At 38.2% G+C, this 21,484-nt stretch overlaps 1 protein-coding gene across 6 annotated transcripts in view; it reads right to left on the bottom strand.

The window, feature by feature from the left end:
- Positions 1 to 21,484, bottom strand: part of pcmt (protein-L-isoaspartate (D-aspartate) O-methyltransferase) — a 623,660-nt gene that overhangs the window by 2,123 nt on the left and 600,053 nt on the right. For 4 of the 6 annotated variants that reach the window (XM_051644898.1, XM_051644899.1, XM_051644897.1 and 1 more), the window contains 5 exons: positions 19,570 to 19,601; positions 19,382 to 19,486; positions 17,879 to 17,999; positions 4,818 to 4,903; positions 4,254 to 4,423 (listed from right to left, as the gene is read on the bottom strand). In XM_051644898.1, the coding sequence (XP_051500858.1) occupies positions 4,254 to 4,423; positions 4,818 to 4,903; positions 17,879 to 17,999; positions 19,382 to 19,486; positions 19,570 to 19,601 (514 nt within the window). Of the gene's footprint in view, positions 1 to 4,201; positions 4,424 to 4,817; positions 4,904 to 17,878; positions 18,000 to 19,381; positions 19,487 to 19,569; positions 19,602 to 21,484 lie in introns of all 6 variants that reach the window. The other 2 variants (XM_051644896.1, XM_051644900.1) reach the window with 1 other exon arrangement.

Consider the following 21,484-nt stretch of genomic DNA (forward strand, 5'->3'; position numbering starts at 1 on the left):
AATGTAATAACGGCTCCTAAATGTAAAAAGGCCCTAAATATATTAACTTTTGATCCTAAATGTAATAAAGGCCCTAAACAACTTTTGGCCCTAAATGTGATAAAGGCCCTAAATGTAACAGCTTTTGGTCCTAAATGTAATGTAAACTTTTGGTCTTAAATTTAATTAAAGGCTCTACATTTAATAATTCTTACATTTTACACCTATAAACCATTTATTAATGAATTATTAATACTAGTAGCAATGAAAGTGTACCTTAATATGGACACCTATGAGCCATTATTAATTAGTTAATTATAAAAGTGAATGTTTTAGTAGATGTCAAGTATATGGGTACATAGGTTAACAGTGTTAATAACTCATTCATAAATGATTCATAGTGTAATTACTTATTATATTTATTACTAGGGCCAGAGGTATAATTAGAGTTATAACAATGTTATAAATATATTTATTACAAGGGCTGGCAATTGCTTACATTTTTAATCAAATTAAACGCATACCAATATTTGCTGAGAAAATATTACTTTACATTATTGATTCCTTAGGCTTCTATTTTGTATGTTGAAAGGTGATAAAAAAAATCATTTCTGGGTTTTTTGGCTTTGTCTGAAGTGCAAAAAACTACACAACCGCTTTTTGTCATGTTTTTCGTTGTTAAAACAGCCAAATCTATTGGATATTTCTCCCCGTTCTTCTCATAGGAATGAATAACTATGGTAATGAGGAAACTATATCCACCAGAGTTCAGCAAGGCGTGTTGTGATTGTTGGATTAAAAGCTTAATGTGATTGGCTAAAGAGGACTTCCCAAAAAAAAAAAAAGCAATTTCCCAAAAAAAAAGCAATTCAACAATCCATAAATAAATGTAAAAATATTCACAAATATTTTGATGCAAATTAATTCAAGAACTTGATAAGTATTTGTAAAAACGTTTTGAATTTATTCAAGTGAAAAGTATTTGTGTGGGCAATTGGGGGAATTTTTGTGCCCTCACTTGTATATTTATGAATTGTATTTTGGATTAATGAATGTGTATTATGCTGTGCATTTATGAATTGTATTTTGTAAATATATTCTTTTTGAGATCATTCTGGCTCCTTATACAGTGTGTCTGACCGGGCAACATCAATTACATATAAATTATATAAGTAAGTCGCTTTGGACTGTAGGAACTTTCGGATGATAAAAAAATAAAAAAAACATTTGACAGCTCATATATATATATATATATATATATATATATATATATATATAAAAAGCTGTCAAAATTAACATGATAACATATACGATTAATTAAACGTTAACTTATTTTTCTAATTACATTTAACGCATTTACCGTTAATGAAGCATAAACCAACAAAAACAATGGTGGGACTAGGGTGATGTGTCTGCCTGGAGTCATTACACTGATGCGCACACCTCAAATACACACAACAGCGATGATAAAGGACTTCTTAACGCTATTTGTATGTACAAAACAAGCCCAAATGGGACTTAAGAGTAAGGTGCGATTTAATTACCACAGAAGCACGGCAAGTCTTAACTATCATCAAAACGCAGAATGAGACATTGTTTATAAGCACTTTTCATGTTCAAAGCGGTGCTTGACGATGGCCCTGACGTGAATCATGAATGCTGCTTCACAACTGCGGTAACAAAGTGGATAGCCATAGTCTGCCAGCTGATTAATATTGTGGAGGATGAGAGTTTAAGGGATTTTAATGCCCATTGCAATGAATATGCAACCTACGTGGGGACTAGTTCTTTCAATTAGTCAAACTCCCACTTAGACTTTGGGAAATGTTTAATGTTACTTTTATATTGGTTATATTTTAGTGCATTTCTGTCTTTATACTGTGGAAGGCTTTGTTTGGAAAATGTTAATAAAGCATTATATTGTTACATATTGTTTTGCTTTCTTTCCTAAAAAGAAAGAAATGCATTTTGACAAGAAAATAAGTACAGTTGTGCTCAAAAGTTTGCATACCCTGGCAGAAATTGTGAAATTTTGGCATTGATTTTGAATCTTTTATTTAAGGATAGTGATCATATGAAGCCATTTATTATCACATAGTTGTTTGGCTCCTTTTTAAATCATAATGATAACAGAAATCACCCAAATGGCCCTAATCAAAAGTTTACATACCCTTGAATGTTTAACCTTGTTACATACACACAAGGTGACACACAAAGGTTTAAATGGCAATTAAAGGTTAATTTCCCCACACCTGTGGCTTTTAAAATTGCAATTAGTGTCTGTGTATAAATAGTCAATGAGTTTGTTAGCTCCCACATGGATGCACAGAGCAGGCTAGATACTGAGCCATGGGGAGCAGAAAAGAACTGTTGAAAGACCTGCGTAACAAGGTAATGGAACTTTACAAAGATGGAAAAGGATATAAAAAGATATCCAAAGCCTTGAAAATGCCAGTCAGTACTGTTAAGAAGTGGAAAATTCAGGGATCTCTTGATATCAAGCCAAGGTCAGGTAGACCAAGAAAGATTTCAGCCACAACTGCCAGAAGAATTGTTCGGGATACAAAGAAAAACCCACAGGTAACCTCAGGAGAAATACAGGCTGCTCTGGAAAAAGATGGTGTGGTTGTTTCAAGGAGCACAATATGACGATACTTGAACAAAAATGAGCTGCATGGTCGAGTTGCCAGAAAGAAGCCTTTACTGCGCCAATGCCACAAAAATGCCCGGTTACAATATGCCTGACAACACCTTGACACGCCTCACAGCTTCTAGCACACTGTAATTTTGAGTGACGAGACCAAAATAGAGCTTTATGGTCACAACCATAATAGCTATGTTTGGAGAGGTGTCAACAAGGCCTATAGTGAAAAGAATACCATCCCCACTGTGAAGCATGGTGGTGGCTCACTGATGTTTTTGGGGTGTGTGAGCTCTAAAGGCACGGGGAATCTTGTGAAAATTGATGGCAAGATAAATGCAGCATGTTATCAGAAAATACTGGCAGACAATTTGCATTCTTCTGCACGAAAGCTGTGCATGGGATGCTCTTGGACTTTCCAGCACGACAATGACCCTAAGCACTAGGCCAAGTTGACCCTCCAGTGGTTACAGCAGAAAAAGGTGAAGGTTCTGGAGTTCAGGAGAGTCTCCTGACTTTAATATCATCGAGCCACTCTGGGGAGATCTCAAACGTGCGGTTCATGCAAGACGACCAAAGACTTTGCATGACCTGGAGGCATTTTGCCAAGACAAATGGGCAGCTAAACCACCGACGAATGTTGAATATGAATCCCATAAGAAATAAAAGAAACGTGTTTTGCCTGCTCACTTGTTTTCTTTAAAAATGGTACATATATTACCAATTCTCCAAGGGTATGCACACTTTTGAGCACAACTGTATATACAGAGTCAAATTTCAGCACTTTCAAAATCTATGAAAAATTATGCGATTAATCGTGATTAAACAATTTAATTGATTGACAGCACTAATATACATATACATATATGGGGCAGTGGTGGCTCAGCAGTTAAGGCTCTGGGTTACTGATCAGAAGGTCAGGGGTTCAAGCCCCAGCACTACCAAGATGCCACTGTTGGGCCCTTGACCCTATCTGCTCCAGGGGTGCCGTATCATGGCTGACCCTGCACTCTGACCCCAACTTAGCTGGGATATGTGAAAAAAAAGAATTTCACTGTATATGTATAATGTGTGATAAATAAAATTATTAATTATATACTGTATACACACTGAGCACAATATTAGGTTCACATATACACTTATTCATGTGATTATCTACTCAGCCAATCATGTGGCAGCAGTGCAATGCATAAAATCATTCAGATATGGGTCAGGAGCATCAGTTAATGTTCACATCAACCATCAGAAAGGGGTAAAAATGTGATCTCAGAGATTTCAACCATGGCATGATTGTTGGTGCCAGATGGGCTGGTTTGAGTATTTCTCAAAGCCATAATGTCAAGTTTAAACAGCTTTTGATGCATTGTTTCATTTGTCCTTATTTAGCAAGCATTTTTTTAAATCATGCCCATTCCAGCAGTTAAGTGCAAACTAGAAATTTCTATGGGTTTAGGTCAAATCAGGCACACTGGTGGGTTAAAGTCACAAAAAATGTGCAGCTGTTCATCATGGTATGGAGCAGAACAAAAGATGACAAGCGGCAAACACAGCCTCTCTCTGCTGCGGACCACACCATTTCACCTGTGCCCTAGAAGAGAAAGGAAACAGAGGACAGACAGAAAGTCACTTCCACCTGGACCACTGCTTTTCTTTGTCTGTTAAAGGCACGTAAATCACGCCCATCAGTGGCTTCATTTTGGTACTGCCATCCTCCAGTTTGTCATGCTGCTCCAACATCTGGTTTCCTCCTGCTGGCCCGACTGGCAGAATCAGACGCCCACCTGGCTTAAGCTGGTCCAACAACTATAAAACAAATACATACACATACAACAATAAAGCAAGGAATTGTTTTTAAACTAAAAAAACTCACAAAAGAGCATGTTACATATGTTATACCTTTCAGCAATTTCTTTCCTCATTAAAACAGTTTTACCCCTAAAGAAATGAATAGCACTTATAATGTAAGTCCACTGTAAGTGCCTTGTTGTTGCCACAATTTTATTTTTTTAACAGAGGGACGAGTCGAAATGATTTTATGTGGTAATTGACATTATGCCACAAATGCTGTCGATAGTACTTAACTTTATTATAGTAAAAAAATTACTGTATTGAACCTTGAACATTCCTTTAAGGATACAGCTCAAGGTACAATTACAGCAAGGGACCAAACTGTACATGTGTTTTCAGGGAGACTTACTGCTTGTGGAACAGTAGGAGCTGCAGCTCCAACATGTATGGCATCATAAGGTGCTTCCTCAGTATAGCCCATTCTTCCATCTCCAACTGTAAGCACACATCATTAGTATACAACAATATATTATGGCTGAGCCCATATCACTGTTCTTTCTTTATAGTAATGCTGCGCTCACGTTGTGTCGGAATTACTGAAATTACGAGATGAGAAACCTTGAAGACTCTACTCTGAGATGTTCATGTCCTGGGATTTCTGATGTTTTTTGTTTCTGTGGCAACACTCATAACGCCCTCAACTCACGGCACTGGTTGAGTAACGTTGATGGGGTGGGTCTAAGCAGGTCACTCAAAACAAACACAGGAATTTTATAGCGCCACAGAGACACAGTGTTTACAGTTTTTCAGAAAATGTACCTATGAATGGCTTACTTACAGTTGTCTTTGCATATTAAGCTGGAATAGGAGAAAGTATTTTAACACTGAAAAAAATTACATCAGCTTTAAGAACAAAGAACGTGCTCCAGGTAATAATGACAAAATAAAATGGCATTTCAAACAGAAATATGTGTTCACTACCTAAAAATGTTAAGGCCATAATGGTTCTTTTTATCTGATGCCACAACTGTCACGTCTGAGCTTTCATAGAATGTTTACAACTTTTAATTATGGTAATTCGGACATGACGTGAACGCACCATAAGTGTATTGTAAGTCACTTTTGGTACCATTTTCACATTTTCTGCACTGACTCTGGAGGAAATTTTACAGAATGGTTATATATATGGTAAAATGTGTTAAATAGATGGAATACTAACAAAAATGTTTAACCCTTTAAAAAACTTTTCAAATAATTCATTAAAAGAAGAAAAAAAGAAACTATTTGCACATTTTATTTTATTTTGTTTATGTATCATATTTGATACATCAGGCTTTAAAGGTCATTCTCCTCCTGAGCCCATACATGCTACAGTGGTAAATCTTGGGGTATTATTAGAGGACTTTCAGAGATACCAAATGTTTGAGAGTTTGGCCATGACAACTTCTCCTTGCTCTATAAATATGGATTAAAATGTATCACAGTTCAATTTAATACATCAAATACAATTTGAAGAAAATATTCTTTTTTTCAATAAGCAATTTTTATCATATGTATTTTATGCACCAAACACTATATTGACATTTAAAAAAGGGAAATTGTAAAACTTTTTTTGACGGGTCTCAGGAACTCAGGAACTAGCTTGTCATGTAAAATAATGAGATCTTCATAATGACAGAGCAAGCTGCATATATGAAAAAGCACAGAAATATTAGTTTACACTTTAAATAAATCTTATAAAAAAGTATATGTCAGAATTTTCAAAGCTCTGTGATTTTTTTTTTGTTTTTGTTTTTTTGTGGTGGGCATGAATGGAATGTAATAGTGACTGATATACCTCAAAAGCCTGTTGCATCATATTTGATACATGGATTTCAAAGGGTTTTTTTTCAATAAAATAATATACAAAATTTGATTATAAAAATGATACCTCAAAAGCCTGTTGCATCATATTTGATACATGGATTTCAAAGGTTTTTTTTTCAATAAAATAATATACAAAATTTGATTATAAAAATGATTATATTCAACAAATACTCATTTTAAAATAACAGTAGCAATACAATGATTACTGTCACTTTTACTTTATTAAAATCAGCAAAGATTTCACATAAAAAAATGAGTGCATGCAATATAAAAGTGGACATTTTTGGAAATTAAAAAAAATATATTTTTCCATCAAGAAATGCCCGGAAACGTCCACCTGGTAGCAGCAGACATCTAGAACATTGCAGACAACAGGATTGTTGTTTATGTTAATGATGCACACGCTTTTGAAAACAGCATATCAAATTTGAAACAGGCGGCGTTATAAGGGTTAAACATACATTTTAGGAATTAAGAAATCAGTAACTGCTTATATTAAGGATTTTCTTTTTTGTTATAATGTACAGCACAACAGTGCCCGCCCACTTTTTCAGCCGTTCTGTATTTTTCCCATTCATTTTTTTTTCATATATAGGGATTTTATAAAATCCTTCATAAAAGAGTTGTAAGCAATGAACCAAACCAACCCTCGCTGAGGGGAATCATACAAAACATAATCACACAATCACACACAACTTTGATTTGAAGAAAAAGTATCAGACCAAAATACATTGGTAAAAAGACTGTGTACTTAACATCTTTAATGAGGGCATGAGGGAACTACAATCCCATGAAGCATTGCAAATGATGTATTCAAATTAAAGACTATATAAAACTAATGATTTGAAGTTGTTGATTGGAAGTAAAGAAACAATTAGTTAAAATTTTATTGCAAAATATTAAGAATCTACAAATATACAAGTAGTTTGAGAGTTTAGGAAGAACAACTCGATTGCGTCATTCAAAGTACGTCATGCGAGTGGGTAGTTGCTGTCGAGCTTGTTTGGTGCTCTTTGTTTATCGCAATTCTCTGATTGCTGGATGTTTGATTCAGGATCATGGGTAGTGTAGTTCATCAGAAATATTGCTATTAAACATGACTATTAAACAATGAAGTTAAAATAATGCTGACTGATAGCTTAAACAGAAACATTTTAGAGGTCGACCGATATATCGGTCTTACAGATTAATCGGTGCCGATAGTTGCTTTTTGAAGCATGTTTCCATGTTTCTCAGTGGCCAAAACCCTTAATCTGATGAATATATAGGCTATAAAAAGCTTAATTTGTTGAATATTTACATATAGAGGATTATAACAGAGCCAAGTCACTGTCATCATCACAGTTTATGGACTAAATCACGATTATTTATACATTATAAAAAATTTAAAAAAAAGACACATATTAAGCATAGACATTGTTGAACGTTTATTTATGTAACATTTATTGATTATTGAGTTCATGTTATTTTGACTGACAGTGATGCTAAAGGAACAATTATTGAAAGCACATACATTTCAAAATAAGAGTAAGAGTTAAAACTCTAGCGTTATGCACCAAATCTAAAAAACTTTTGTAGTTATTATTGGGTTTTGGTTGCACAAAAGTCAGTGCCCCTCACAGTTAGGAAAGAATAAGAAAATGTTTCAACATTCAATAAATATTTTTAAAAAACTATCTGACAGGGGGCCTGTGTAGCTCAGCGAGTACTGACACTGACTACCACCCCTGGAGTTGCGAGTTCGAATCCAGGGCGTACTGAGTGACTCCAGCCAGGTCTCCTAAGCAACCAAATTGGCCTGGTTGCTAGGGAAGGTAGAGTCACATGAGGTAATCTCCTCGTGGTCGCGATTAGTGGTTCTCGCTCTCAATGGGGCGCGTGGTAATTTGTGCATGGAGAATAGCATGAGCCTCCACATGTGGAGTCTCTGCTGTGTCATGCACAACGAGCCACATGATAAGATTGGCAGTCTCAGAAGCGGAGGCAACGGAGACTTGTCTCCACCACCCAGATTGAGGTAAGTAACCGCACCACCACGAGGACCTACTAAGTAGTGAGAATTGGGCATTCCAAATTGGGAGAAAAGGGTATAAACAAATAAATATATATATAAAAAAAAAAAACTATCTGATGATTAATCGGTTATCGGCCCTTTTCACCACCTTGGTTATCGGTATCGGTAAAATGCACTTTCGGTTGACCTCTAAAACATATACCTTCGATTAACAACCTCGCACCTCACGGTAGGTCTGTCTTAAAAGGTAAAATATGAAGGACATTTTTTTTTATTACAAATAATTTTTATAAAAATGTTAAGTTCATTAAGTGTAACCCTTCTGCAAGAAGTTCTCTAGTCCCTGACATGGGGAATAAGGCTAATGGCTGGTCTTTATGGGTGCCGTGCAGTGATACACAGTAGCTGGTAAACAGGTGTTTCACAACATAGCTGTTACTGTGTTCTAGCTTGACTGGAAAGCTATGTTGACCAATCAGCATCCAGGGACACAGCCTGACAATCCTACGGTTGCTGCACGGATCTCAGCCTGACTGGCAGACATTTTGTGATGGATGAAAGAACACCACCTTCCAGCGAGCCCAGCAGTTCATCATAAATTTACCAAGACTTGTCAACAATTATACCATCCAAAACTGCCAGAAATTTTGAGGTTGTGTTTGACGATCAGTTGAACTTCACAGACCACATCGTGAGAACAGCCCGATCATGCAGATCTGCTCTTTATAACATTAGGAAGATCAGACCTTTCCTATCTCAGCATGCTACCCAACTCCTTGCCCAGGCTCTTGTTATATCTAGCCTGGACTACTGCAATGTTCCTCTGGCAGGACTTCCTGCAACCTCTGCAACTGATCCAGAATGCAGCAGTCTTTTGACAGTTCTTTTCTGCTCCCCATGGCTCAGTTTCTAGCCTGCTCAGTGCATCCATGTGAGAGCTAACAAACTCACTGACAATTTATACACAGACACTAATTGCAATTTTAAAAGCCACAGGTGGGGGAAATTAACCTTTAATTGCCATTTAAACCTGTGTGTGTCACCTTGTGTGTCTGTAACAAGGCCAAACATTCAAGGGTATGTAAACTTTTGATCAGGGCCATCTGGGTGATTTCTGTTATCATTATGATTTAAAAAGGAGCCAAACAACTATGTGATTATAAATGGCATCATATGATCACTATCCTTAAATAAAAGACAGGTTTTTTGCATGATCGGTCATATTTTCAAAATCAATGCCAAAATTTCACAATTTCTGCCAGGGTATGCAAACTTTTTAGCACAACTGTATATATATATATATATATATATATATATATATATATATATATATATATATATACACACACACACACACACATATACATACATACATACATACACACACATAATAATCATACTAACTATATTACACTACTCTCTCCACACCCCACCCGAGAGCCCTCCAAATACTCCAAATACCTGCCCCATTTCCGTATAAACATATCCAAGCCACCCCGTCTTCCCGATGACACCTCCTCATAAGCTGCCACTCTCCCCACACCACTCCGGATATGGGGGCGCACCAGCTGACCTCCAACCTCTCAAAATAACCTGCCTGGCGATCATCACACAGGTCAGAACCCAGTTCTCTATTTGGCCATCCTCCACATCGATGACCGCCCCATCGCCCAGAACACAAAGTCTGGGGCAAAATGAAACCCGAGTGGACACCACGTCGCACACAAAATTCTGAACCTTCGACCAGAATTTCTGGATCTCGACACACCACCAAAAAACATGGGCCATGTCTCCATCCTCCGATTGGCATCTCCAGCAGGTGGGTGTGTCTTTAAGACCAAGCCTATACAGTCTAGAGGGGGTCCAATAAAATCTATGCAAAATTTTGAATTGTATAAGACGCACCCTTGCATCTCTAGATGCAGACTTAAAGTTTTTGTGTGTGTGTGTGTGTGTGTGTGTGTGTGTGTGTGTGTGTGTGTGTATCTGTTTGATTTTTATTTCTATATATATATATACTTATGTTTGACCACAGGGTTGTTTTTTTGGGGGGGTTGTGGGGTTTAAATGTTGATTTTATATATATTTTATATATACTATTTTTTGGTAATTAAATGTTTTCATTAAATCATACATTAACAATGAAATACAAAACATTTATATATATATATATAAATGTTTTGTATTTCATTGTTAATGTATGATTTAATGAAAACATTTAATTACCAAAAAATAGTATATATAAAATATACAGTAGGTTGTATTGTGCTGTATTGACATCAGGCTGTTGGTTGATAGTCAGTTACCAGTGTGTTGTCAAGAGAGAATATAATTATGACAGTCCAGTGTGAGATTAATAAAGTGCAGTGCTGATGTTTATTGATCGTGAGAGATCAAGTGTTCAAAAGTCTGTTTGCTTGGGGGAAGAAGCTGTCATGGAGTCGGCTGGTGCGGGTCCTGATGCTGCGATACCGCCTGCCTGATGGTAGCAGTGAAAGCAGCCCATGGCTTGGGTGGCTGGAGTCTCTGATGTTCCACCGAGCTTTTTTCACACACCGCCTGGTATAGATGTCCTGGAGGGAGGGAAGCTCACCTCCGATGATGTGTCTGGCAGTTCGCACCACCCTTTGCAGGGCTTTGTGATTGAGGGCGGTGCTGTTGCCGTACCAGGCAGTGATGCAGCCAGTCAGGATGCTCTCTACAGTGCTGGTGTAGAACCGTGTGAGGATATGGTGGTTCATTCCAAACTTCCTCAGCCATCTCAGGAAGAAGAGGCACTGGTGAGCCTTCTTCACAACGGCCTCTGTGTGGACGGACCATGTGAGTTCCTCAGTGATGTGCACACCGATGAACTTGAAGGTGATGGGGCTGTGTTCTCTGGCTTTTCTCCTGAAGTCCACAACAAGCTCCTTGGTCTTACTGACGTTGAGGGAGAGGTTGTGCTCCTGACACCAGAGTGTCAGAGTGTGCACATCCTCTCTGTAGGCCGTTTCATCATTGTTAGTGATCAGACCTACCACCGTCATATCATCAGCAAACTTATAGATGGCACTGGAGCTATGTGTTGCCACACAGTCATGTGTGTATACAGGGAATACAGAAGTGGGCTGAGAACACAGCCCCGCGGGGCTCCAGTGTTGAGGGTCAGTGGTGAGGAGATGTTACTGCTCATTCTGGTCATCTGGCGTCTGCCTGACAGGAAGTCCAGGATCCAGCTGCACAGCGAGCTGTTTAAGCCCAGAGCCCGGAGTTTCACATCAAGCTTGGAGGGCACTATGGTGTTGAATGCTGAGCTGTAGTCTACAAACAGCACTCACATATGTGTTCCTTTATTCCAGGTGGGAGAGAGCAGTGTGTAGTGTAGATGCAATGGCATCATCAGATGAGCAGTTGTTGCGGTATGCAAACTGCAGTGAATTCAGTAAGGCAGGCAGCACAGAGCAGATGTAATCTCTGATTAGTCTCTCGAAGCATTAGCTGATAATGGGGGTCAGAGCAACATTTAGCCAGTCATTTAAGTGATTTTGGATTGCTTTGGTACAGGCACAATCATGGATGTTTTAAAGCATGTGAGGACCACAGACAAGGAGAGGTAAAGGTTGAAAATGTCTGTAAAAACACCAGCCAGTTGGTTCTTGCACGCTCTGATGACATGGCCCGGAATGCCATCTGGTCCCGCGGCTTTACGGATATTCACCCATCGGAAGAATCAGGTTACATCCGCTACAGAGACGGAGAGTGAACTAACCTCTGTAGCTTCGGCCGCGAGAGCTCTCTCCGTGAGGGCGGTGTTATTTCCCTCAAAATGAGCATAAAAAGTATTAAGCTCATCCGGGAGAGAGGCAGCGGTGTTCATGGCGGAGTTTTTATTCCCTTTGAAGTCTGTGATGATATTAATTCCCTGCCACATGCTTCTAGAGTCAGTATTGAACTGTCCTTCAATCTTGTCCTTGTACTGGTGTTTGGCTGCTCTGATAGTTTTGCGGCAGGCATAACTGGTTTATGCTCCTCCACATTCCTGGAAATAAAAGCAGAGGTCCGTACATTAAGTGCTGCACGAACATCGCTATTAATCCACGGTTTCTGGTTGGGGTATATCCGTATTGTTTTGGTCGGCACTACGTCATCTATGCACTTCCTGATGAAACACGTTACGGTATCAGTGTCGACATCGAGGGTGCTTCCTGTTTCAGTTTCTGCCTGTACGCGGGCACAAGCAGAACGGAAGAGTGGTCCGATTTGACAAATGGTGGGTGGGGGAGGGATTTGTAGCCGTCCCGGAAAGGAGAGTAGCAATGGTCCAAAACCCGGTCCCCTTGTGTGTTGAAACTGATGTGTTGGTAGTATTTCGGTGCTACTGACTTGAAATTGGCTTTGTTAAAGTCCCCTGTGAATGCGGCCTCAGGGTGCGTGGTTTCCTGCTCAGAAAGACTTGAAAGAATGTACGTTCCTCTGATCACACCAGGATTTGTTGGTCATAAAACATACACCACCACCTCTGCTTTTACCTGAGAGGTCTTTCGCTCTGTCCGCTCGGTGCACGGAGAACCCCACGGGTCTGGAATCTCCGCAGACATCCAAGTTTCTGTAAGGCAGATAATGCAGCAGTCCCTCATCTCTCGTTGGAAAGAGATCCACGCTATCAGAGCTTGTTGTCTAGAGACTGAACATTTGCCAGTAGAATGCTGGGTAGCGGAGGTCGATTTCCGCGAAGTCTTAGTCTGACGAGAACACCGGCTCTCCTTTCCCTTTTGCGGCTATGTTTCCGCGGCCGGGCTGCCCAGACAAAGGGCTCCGCTGTCATGTTTATAAACAGCGGGTCAGCATTGAGGTGTTTAAAGTCCGGTTTTCGGTTCCGGTTTTGAACCAATGTCCAAAAGTGTTTGTCTATCGTAGACAATAAGGCAGACAACATCCAAGACAAAAAAAACATAAGAATTGTAGACAAAACAAACAAAAGACACATCTCTTTCGTGAGCACTTGACCTAATCCTAATGCTATAACTGTCTTCTTTCTTCTTCTTCTATTAAAATTAATTCATTTTTTTACCACAGTCTCTCACCCTTCTCTCTACTTGCACTTCTCTGAGCAATTTGCAACTTTGTATTACAGCACTTTTCTTATTACTGCCTCCTAAGGATGGATCACTTCTGTTGTGTTCCTTATTTGTTAGTCGCTTTGGATAAAAGCATCTGCTAAATGAATAAATGCAAATATAATTTAAAGTAATAATACAATGTAATAAGTTTATTTCAGCTTTGAATTATGCTTTGGCATTTTTCAAAGTGATAGTTTTCATATTGTGTCCTACATCAGGATTTTTTCTCTAGATACAAAAGTGAAATGTTATAATTGTTTATTGGTTTCTATGTTAATCTTGTATAAGTGTAAGTTAACGTGTTAACAAATGCAAACATTTGTTGGGCTTTACTGGTTGTTTAGATCAGTGTTACTATCAGAAATAATAATTATTTCTTTAGTTATTAATTAATAATCAAATTAAATAATAGAATCTAACTCATTAAAACCTCATATGGGGCTCCAGTAAATGTAGTGCGCTACGTTTAGAAGCGGGTTTGGTTATTAGCAATAATTACTAATTATCAAAGATAATTATTATTAAAATCAATAGAACATTGATTTGAATCAATGTTAACTTTTTTTAATCCTTTAAATCAACAATTATCAAAGATAATTGTTAACATCAATGAAACATTGATTAAAATTAACATTAGCGTATTGATCCTTCAAATTCAACAATCATCAAAGATAATTATCAATTATCAAAAATCAATAGAACATTAATAAGGATTAATATCGCCGGGACACCACCCTGGAATCAGGGACTAATAACCAGATAGTATAACAGTCTCAATATTAGATTGTTCTCTTAGGAAAATCGACATCCGAAGAATATTGATTTTCGGAAAAAAAAAAACAATGAAGGCTTGAATCCGAGCACTGACATCCCGTCAGCATTTCACACAGGTGTAAGCAAACAAACCAAAACTCTCCTCTTTGAAATATAACAAAGTTTATTTATGCAGTAATATCAATTAATAATCAATACAATGCAGTCAATAAACTTCCGACTTACAACTACAAACTAAACAGTGATATGATTAGATATGGTAAACAAAATAATCCTATAACACATGAGGAAGGTGTGTGTGTGTGTGTGTGTGTGTGTGAGAGAGAGAATATGTGTATGTGTGTGTGTGTGTGTGTGTGTGTGTGTGTGTGTGTGTGTGTAAGGAGGGACGCACACAAAATGGCGGACGTGACTCACGTGGAAAGTACGTCACACGAGATTGCCGGCCAGAGAATATGGTCGTGAATGTGGGCGGAGAGAAACCGGTTGGGTGATGACGGGAGGCCATTTCCTCGCTCTGTCGGCAGGCTGGCGGAGAAATCAGCGATGTCGACTTGATTAAAGATGGAAGAGAAATCTTTTCTCTTCACTTCTGCAGGCAAACGGATGAATATGCGGATTGCTCGGCGGTCTCCTTTGGATCAGTTAGTGTTCGGTGGAACACAGTAATCTCAACTAGTCCAGCGAGATGGAGATTGTATGGCCACAGTTTCAAGTCGGACGTTACTTCCTTTTGCCACGAGGCTACACCTGAGAGCAGCGATGAGCTGCGTCTACGCACGGCAAGCAAAGTTGCTGGAAGCAAATCCCGGAAGCATCTCAGAGTTATTTCTACTCCTGATGATGTCATGGTTGAGGGGCGTTCTGTCGTGTGCCTCATCCAATAGGAGTTGAGAGTTCAATCCTTTAGTGAGCAAGGCTTCATGGGATTTGTAGTCTGTTTTGGACTCTCTGTTTGATTTTGGCGTGGTTTTTATCAGTAAGATTTATGACTTTGTATGTGGGCCTCAGTTAGGTTTTATGACTGTGTTAGGCCTGCCTTTGTCTTCTATCTGAATATATGAGGCCCAACACATTTTACAATTTGTAATTTAATTTCTTTAATTAAAAAACGTGAATTTTTCTTAATCGTGATCAACACCTTTACCGTTAATAAAGCATAAACCAGCAAATACACTGGTCAGAGAAGGGTGAATCCTTTGCGATGTGTCCGCCTGGAGTCATTACACTGATGCACACACCACAAACATACACAACAGCAATGTCAGTGATCAAAAGATGGGGAAATTACCCTATTTGTTGGACAAAACAAGCCCAGATGAGACAAAAATCAAGTACTTGGCAGGCTCTGTAAGGCACAACTTAATTACCACACAAACACATCATGTCTTAACTATCACCAAAATGCAAGTTTAAGTTTAAGAGATATAATGCAAATCCCAATGAATATGCAACCTACAGTTGCACAGTTCTTTCAATTAGTCAACCTCCACTTAGACTTTGGGAAACGTTTAATGTTACATGAATTGGTGCTATTTCAGTGCATTTCTATGTTTATGTAAAAACAAAATAATAAAACAGTTATTTATTGTTTTGTTTTCTTTCCCAAGAAGGAAACAAGTGCATTTTGTCAGGAAAATGCACTTTTTTTGTATATATAGAGTCAAATTTCAGCACTTTACAAATCTGGGATTAATCGTAACTATGAAAAATTATGCGATTAATCGTGATTAACAATTTGAATCGACTGATAGCACTAATTATAAGTTGTACATACAACTTCAGTTTTTGATCTTTTCTTTGTTTCAGACCACACGCTCAAAGTCTCTTGTACAATCCCAAACTAATCTTTAAAATACATTGGTTTCAAACTCTCAAGCGCTTCTCTCTAATCAGTCACCAGTCTTTCTAACCAGCATCGCAGAGGTCCCACCTTTATCAAAATGAGGGCTTATCCATCCACATGTATACTTTGTCTATACCAAATTATGCAAGAAAATAAATGTTTAGGTTTGCCCAGGGAAAACTTGTTGCCATGATGCTAGGGCAGGGGTCAGCAACCTTTTTGACATGGAGTGCCATTTTTTATATTCCTGGTCAATGGCTGTGCCGAGACCCCCCAAACATGGCCATGTAAGTAATTTTCTGAAGTTTGAGTCCACTTGTGAAAATATTTCTATTTTGCTTTTTCTAATATAATAGTTTATTTTTAATTACAAATGATATTATCAGCATAACAGTTTGAGTGAAAAATTTGTGCAAAACCTGATGATTATGATATAACCATGATCCTTCATGTGAATTTTCACAGAGCATCTTGTGAAAGTGCTTTAAAGAAAGAATACCAGTCCTTTTATACAAAATGAGTTAACACAGTTTGTCACAATCTGCTTATTTGATTACTGATCATGAAATTCTATGGAATCTTAAATATTTCTTTTATAATGTCATACATTTTTCAAAATCACGCAGAGGGGTTATCACCAGCATGCAAGCAACAACGAGAGAGGAGCAGGCTATTCTATTTTTATGAAATTTTCGCACCTGACCTGCATTCCAATCGAAATCTTGATGTAATCCTTCCTCATGATCATGCAGCGTGTATTCATAAGCTGAATGGAAGGCTAAACACACGCGTGTGCAAGCCATTTGCGCATCACAAGCCGATCAACTATTTAGCCTTTTTCGATGAATCGCACCTGCAAAATCCTAAAACGTTATTTCCAGGTTTAATTTATATTTTGAATAGACTCAGATTTTTATAAGACTATGTTTTCTCTTTTAATCTTTTAATGTAATTTTGAGTGTGACCATGGTTTAAGGAGGGTGTACCTGTATGCTGGGTTGGAAATCTCAAGGATTAATAGTAGTGTTTTCCTTATTACATGTGTTGTTCTGAAAGCAAAAAGAAACAAATGAATCACAGAATGTAGGCTGTCATCCGCGCAGCCTGACCGAAGCAAAGCGGGCATGTTTAATCGCGCGATTAAACTAAAGTGAAGCGTTGCCGGCTCGTGATGCGTGAATGGCTTGCACGCGCTGCATGAGTCTATTGGGTATACTGCAGTCTCGTCACATTTTAACTTTTTGTTTAGCCTCCCATTCAGCTCATGAAAACATGCTGCGTGATCATGAAGAAGGATTACATCAAGATGTAGACTGGAATGCTGTTGCGTAATTTATATAAATAAAATAGTCTACTTCTCTCTCACCGTTGCTGGCGTGCCAGTGATTTCGCCTCCACATGCCAATGCTGGCACGCGTGCCATAGGTTGCCGACCCCTGTGCTAGGGTGTTGTGGGTGGTTGCCAGGGCATTGCTTGATGGTTGCTTACTTGCTTAAAAGTCAAAACAGCCCAAGTTTCTATGATATTCTGGTCTCAAGATATGGATCAGGTCCCTCCTTCAATGTAAATCTATGGGATTTTTCAGCCGTTTTATCATCCGCCCGGGGAAAAAAAATGCAAGTCTGGTCTCTTAGAAAAGTAATAGCATTTTTAAAATCCTAACTGTATGTACATATGAGCAAGAGCAAGCACCTCTAATAGATTTCATGCTTGAATTCAACTGTAGTATATAGCAAAAACATTCTTGGTTATTGGCCATAACATGAAAATATTATCCACTTATCATTTCGGCTAGAATTTCAATCTCGGTGCATCCCTAATAAAAAACTTTTGTGGGAGACAAGAGATGGGCAAGTAGAATAAAACCAACCGATGAGTTTGATCCTCCCTGAAGAGATCAAACTAGGGTCGTCTTTCTTTACATTAGTTATGGAGTCATCCACTAGTTCCTTTATATGATCAATGCCAATCACCTTCCCTTTCGGACCAACCTGCAACACAACACACACACCCACTATAACAATACACACACAACAACAACACAAACAACACTGAGTGCTACTGTCAGTAAAGGCCAAAGTATACTTCAGGTGTCCGAGTTGCGGATCACTAAGCGCACAGTATGTGTGACGCAAATTGAAATCAAATTGCTTGACCGCACACCGCCTACATTTTCTTGATCCGTGCACGCGGTCCTTGGCTGTATTTAAAAAGTATCACAAAGAAGTTGTAGTGGGCATGCGTTAAATGCATTCGTATTTGCTCGTGGTCAGAAGAGTATACTCAAAAATGCAACGTGGTCGACCAGGCTCGAGTTGATCCGGAACGCACAAAAATGAAGTTTACCTGGGCCTTAAGGAGGACTAAACCTCCAAAAATAAATAAATAGATGATCCAGGCTCAGCAGGTCCTTAGAATGGGAGTGGATGGTGATTAGATATTTGTAGGTCAAAAAGCACAGATAGTCAGCATTAACGTAATCCATCCTATCTCCAGCGGTGACATTAATTTAGGTGACACTTAAGTGAACTCATGTGACGCAAGTGCTTTGGTACGTTCCTTCGACTCACTGGTTGTGTCTATCACGTGTCAGTTCACGTGCCATCGCGCTTACGTCACAGGAGAACTCGGCCATTCATCAACGCCTGACTGGAAGCTATCTTTTATTGTTAAAAAGTGCTTAAATATGTGTTAAATAACAAAGTGATCTATTTGCTTTAGAAAACATTAATGTCACCACTGGAGATAGGATGGATTACTTTAATGCTGACTATCTGTGCTTTTTGTGCCTACAAATATTTAATCACCATCCACTCCCATTCTAAATCTTCAAAAGTGTTTTGCAGAGGAAAGAAAGTCATACACATCTCAGATGGCATGAGGGTGAGTATATTATCAGAGAATTTTCTTTTTTGGGCGAACTATCCCTTTAAAGCTGCATGCATAATTATAAAAAGACCTGCAAAATGCATTTTAAAATAGTCTTAGATGGAGTATAGCTTATCACACCACAGGATGTGATAACTTCCCAAATACAAAAATATATATTAATGCAATAATAATAAAATGTAATAAATCATCAAAATACCAAACCAATATATGGAGTAAATCGCTATAAAAATAAATATATTCAGGACTAAATTATGTGAAAAATGAAAAACATTTACAATGGTTTTTCATTAATTTTTTAACATTTGGTGCTCTATATTACAAAAACAGTTTAATTGTTGTACTATAGAAAGATAATTTATACTACATTCAAATGTGTGATGATTGTGATTGTATTCAATCATATTAATTTGCATGTAATACTACAGAAATGTGAAAATCCAAAGCAATGCCGTGATTGCGATGGGATGTCAATGTGACTTACCATTCTGGCAAAGCAGACGGACAGGATTCCAGAACCTGATCCCACATCCAGAGCCTTTGCTCCCTCGTACAGGTGATCATGGAGAAGCTCCAGTGCGTATGCATGCTGCGGCACATCAACACGTTTAAACATGTCAACAACTGCTATTACAAATGGTGCTTACTGCAAGAAATGCACTTTTAACTTACCATATGTGGTGCACTGATTGTTGCTTGGTAACCTGTACAAAATTGAATAAACCAAAAAAGACCATTGTTATATCTAGAAACCATTGCAAAAGAGAAAATACATCAAGAGAATCCCCATACTAACACCATGTCTATCAAATCAAATCAAATCACTTTTATTGTCACACAGCCATATACACAAGTGCAATAGTGTGTGAAATACTTGGGTGCAGTTCCGAGCAACATAGCAGTCGTGAAAGTGATGAGACATATACCAATTTACAATAAACATCAGATTAACACAACACAATTAAAGTCTAATATACACATAATTACAACACAATATACAAATAATAACATACACTGTACAGTTTACAATACACACAATACAATAAAAAAAGTATATATAGTATATATATATAGAATGTATACTTTTTTTATTGTATTGTGTGTATTGTGTAAACCAAAAAATACCATTGTTATATCTAGAAACCATTGCAAAAGAGAAAATACATCAAGAGAATCCCCATACTAACACCATGTCTACACTGGAAGTGTCAAAGCTAAACGTCACCTTAGAATTAGGGCTGGGTGATTAATCGAATTTTATTTTCAATTACGATTTTGGTTTCCAACAATTCCAGCATTACAGTTGAAGTCAGAAGTTTACAAACACCTTAGCCAAATACATTTAAACTCAGTTTTTCACAATTCCTGGCATTTAATCGTAGAAAACATTCCCTGTCTTAGGTCTGTTAGGATCACTACTTTATTTGAAGAATGTGAAATGTCAGAATAATAGTAGAGATAATGATTTATTTCAGCTTTTATTTCTTTCATCCCATTCCCAGTGGGTAAGAAGTTTACATGCACTTTGTTAGTATTTGGTAGTATTGCCTTTAAATTGTATAACTTGAGTCAAATGTTTTGAGTAGCCTTCATCAAGCTTCTCACAACATGGTGCAGGAATTTTGGCCCATTCCTCTTGACAGAACTGGTGTAACTGAGTCAGGTTTGTAGGCCTCCTACAACAAGTTTTTTCAGTTCTGCCCACAAATTTTCTATCGGATTGAGATCAGGGCTTTGTGATGGCCACTCCAATACCTTGACTTTGTTGTCCTTAAGCCATTTTCCCACAACTTTGGAGGTATGCTTGGGGTCAATGTCCATTTGGAAGACCCATTTGCGACCAAGCTTTAACTTCCTGGCTGATGTCTTGAGATGTTGCTTCAATAAATCCACATAATTTCCTTCCTCGTGATGCCATCTATTTTGTGAAGTGCACCAGTCCCTCCTGCAGCAAAGATCCCCCACAACATGATGCAGCCACCCCCATGCTTCTTGGCTGGGATGGTTCTTTGGCTCACATGTCTCACCATTTTTCCTCTAAACATAACGATGGTCATTATAGCCAAACAGTTCAATTTTTGTTTCAACATACCAGAGGACATTTCTCCAAAAAGTAAGATCTTTGTCCCCATGTGCACTTGTAAACTGTAGTCTGGCTTTTTTATGGCGGTTTTGGAGCAGTGGCTTCTTCCTTGCTGAGCAGCCTTTCAGGTTATGTCGATATAGGACTCGTTTTACTGTGGATATAGATACTTTTCCACCTGTTTCCTCAAGCATCTTCACAAGGTCCTTTGCTGTTGTTCTGGGATTGATTTGCACTTTTCGCACCAAACTCTGTTCATCTCTAGGAGACGGTATGCATCTCCTCCTGAGCGGTATGATGGCTGTGTGGTCCCATGGTGTTTATACTTGCATACTATTGTTTGTACAGATGAATGTGGTACTTTCAGATGTTTGGAAATTGCTCCCAAGGATGAACCAGACTTTTGGAGGTCCACAATTTTTTTCTGAGGTCTTGGCTGATTTCTTTTGATTTTCCAATAATGTCAACCAACGAGGCACTGTGTTTGAAGGTAGGCCTTAAAAT

The sequence above is a fragment of the Myxocyprinus asiaticus genome, chromosome 19 (genome assembly GCF_019703515.2).
Source record: "Myxocyprinus asiaticus isolate MX2 ecotype Aquarium Trade chromosome 19, UBuf_Myxa_2, whole genome shotgun sequence".
Classification (NCBI taxonomy): domain Eukaryota; kingdom Metazoa; phylum Chordata; class Actinopteri; order Cypriniformes; family Catostomidae; genus Myxocyprinus; species Myxocyprinus asiaticus.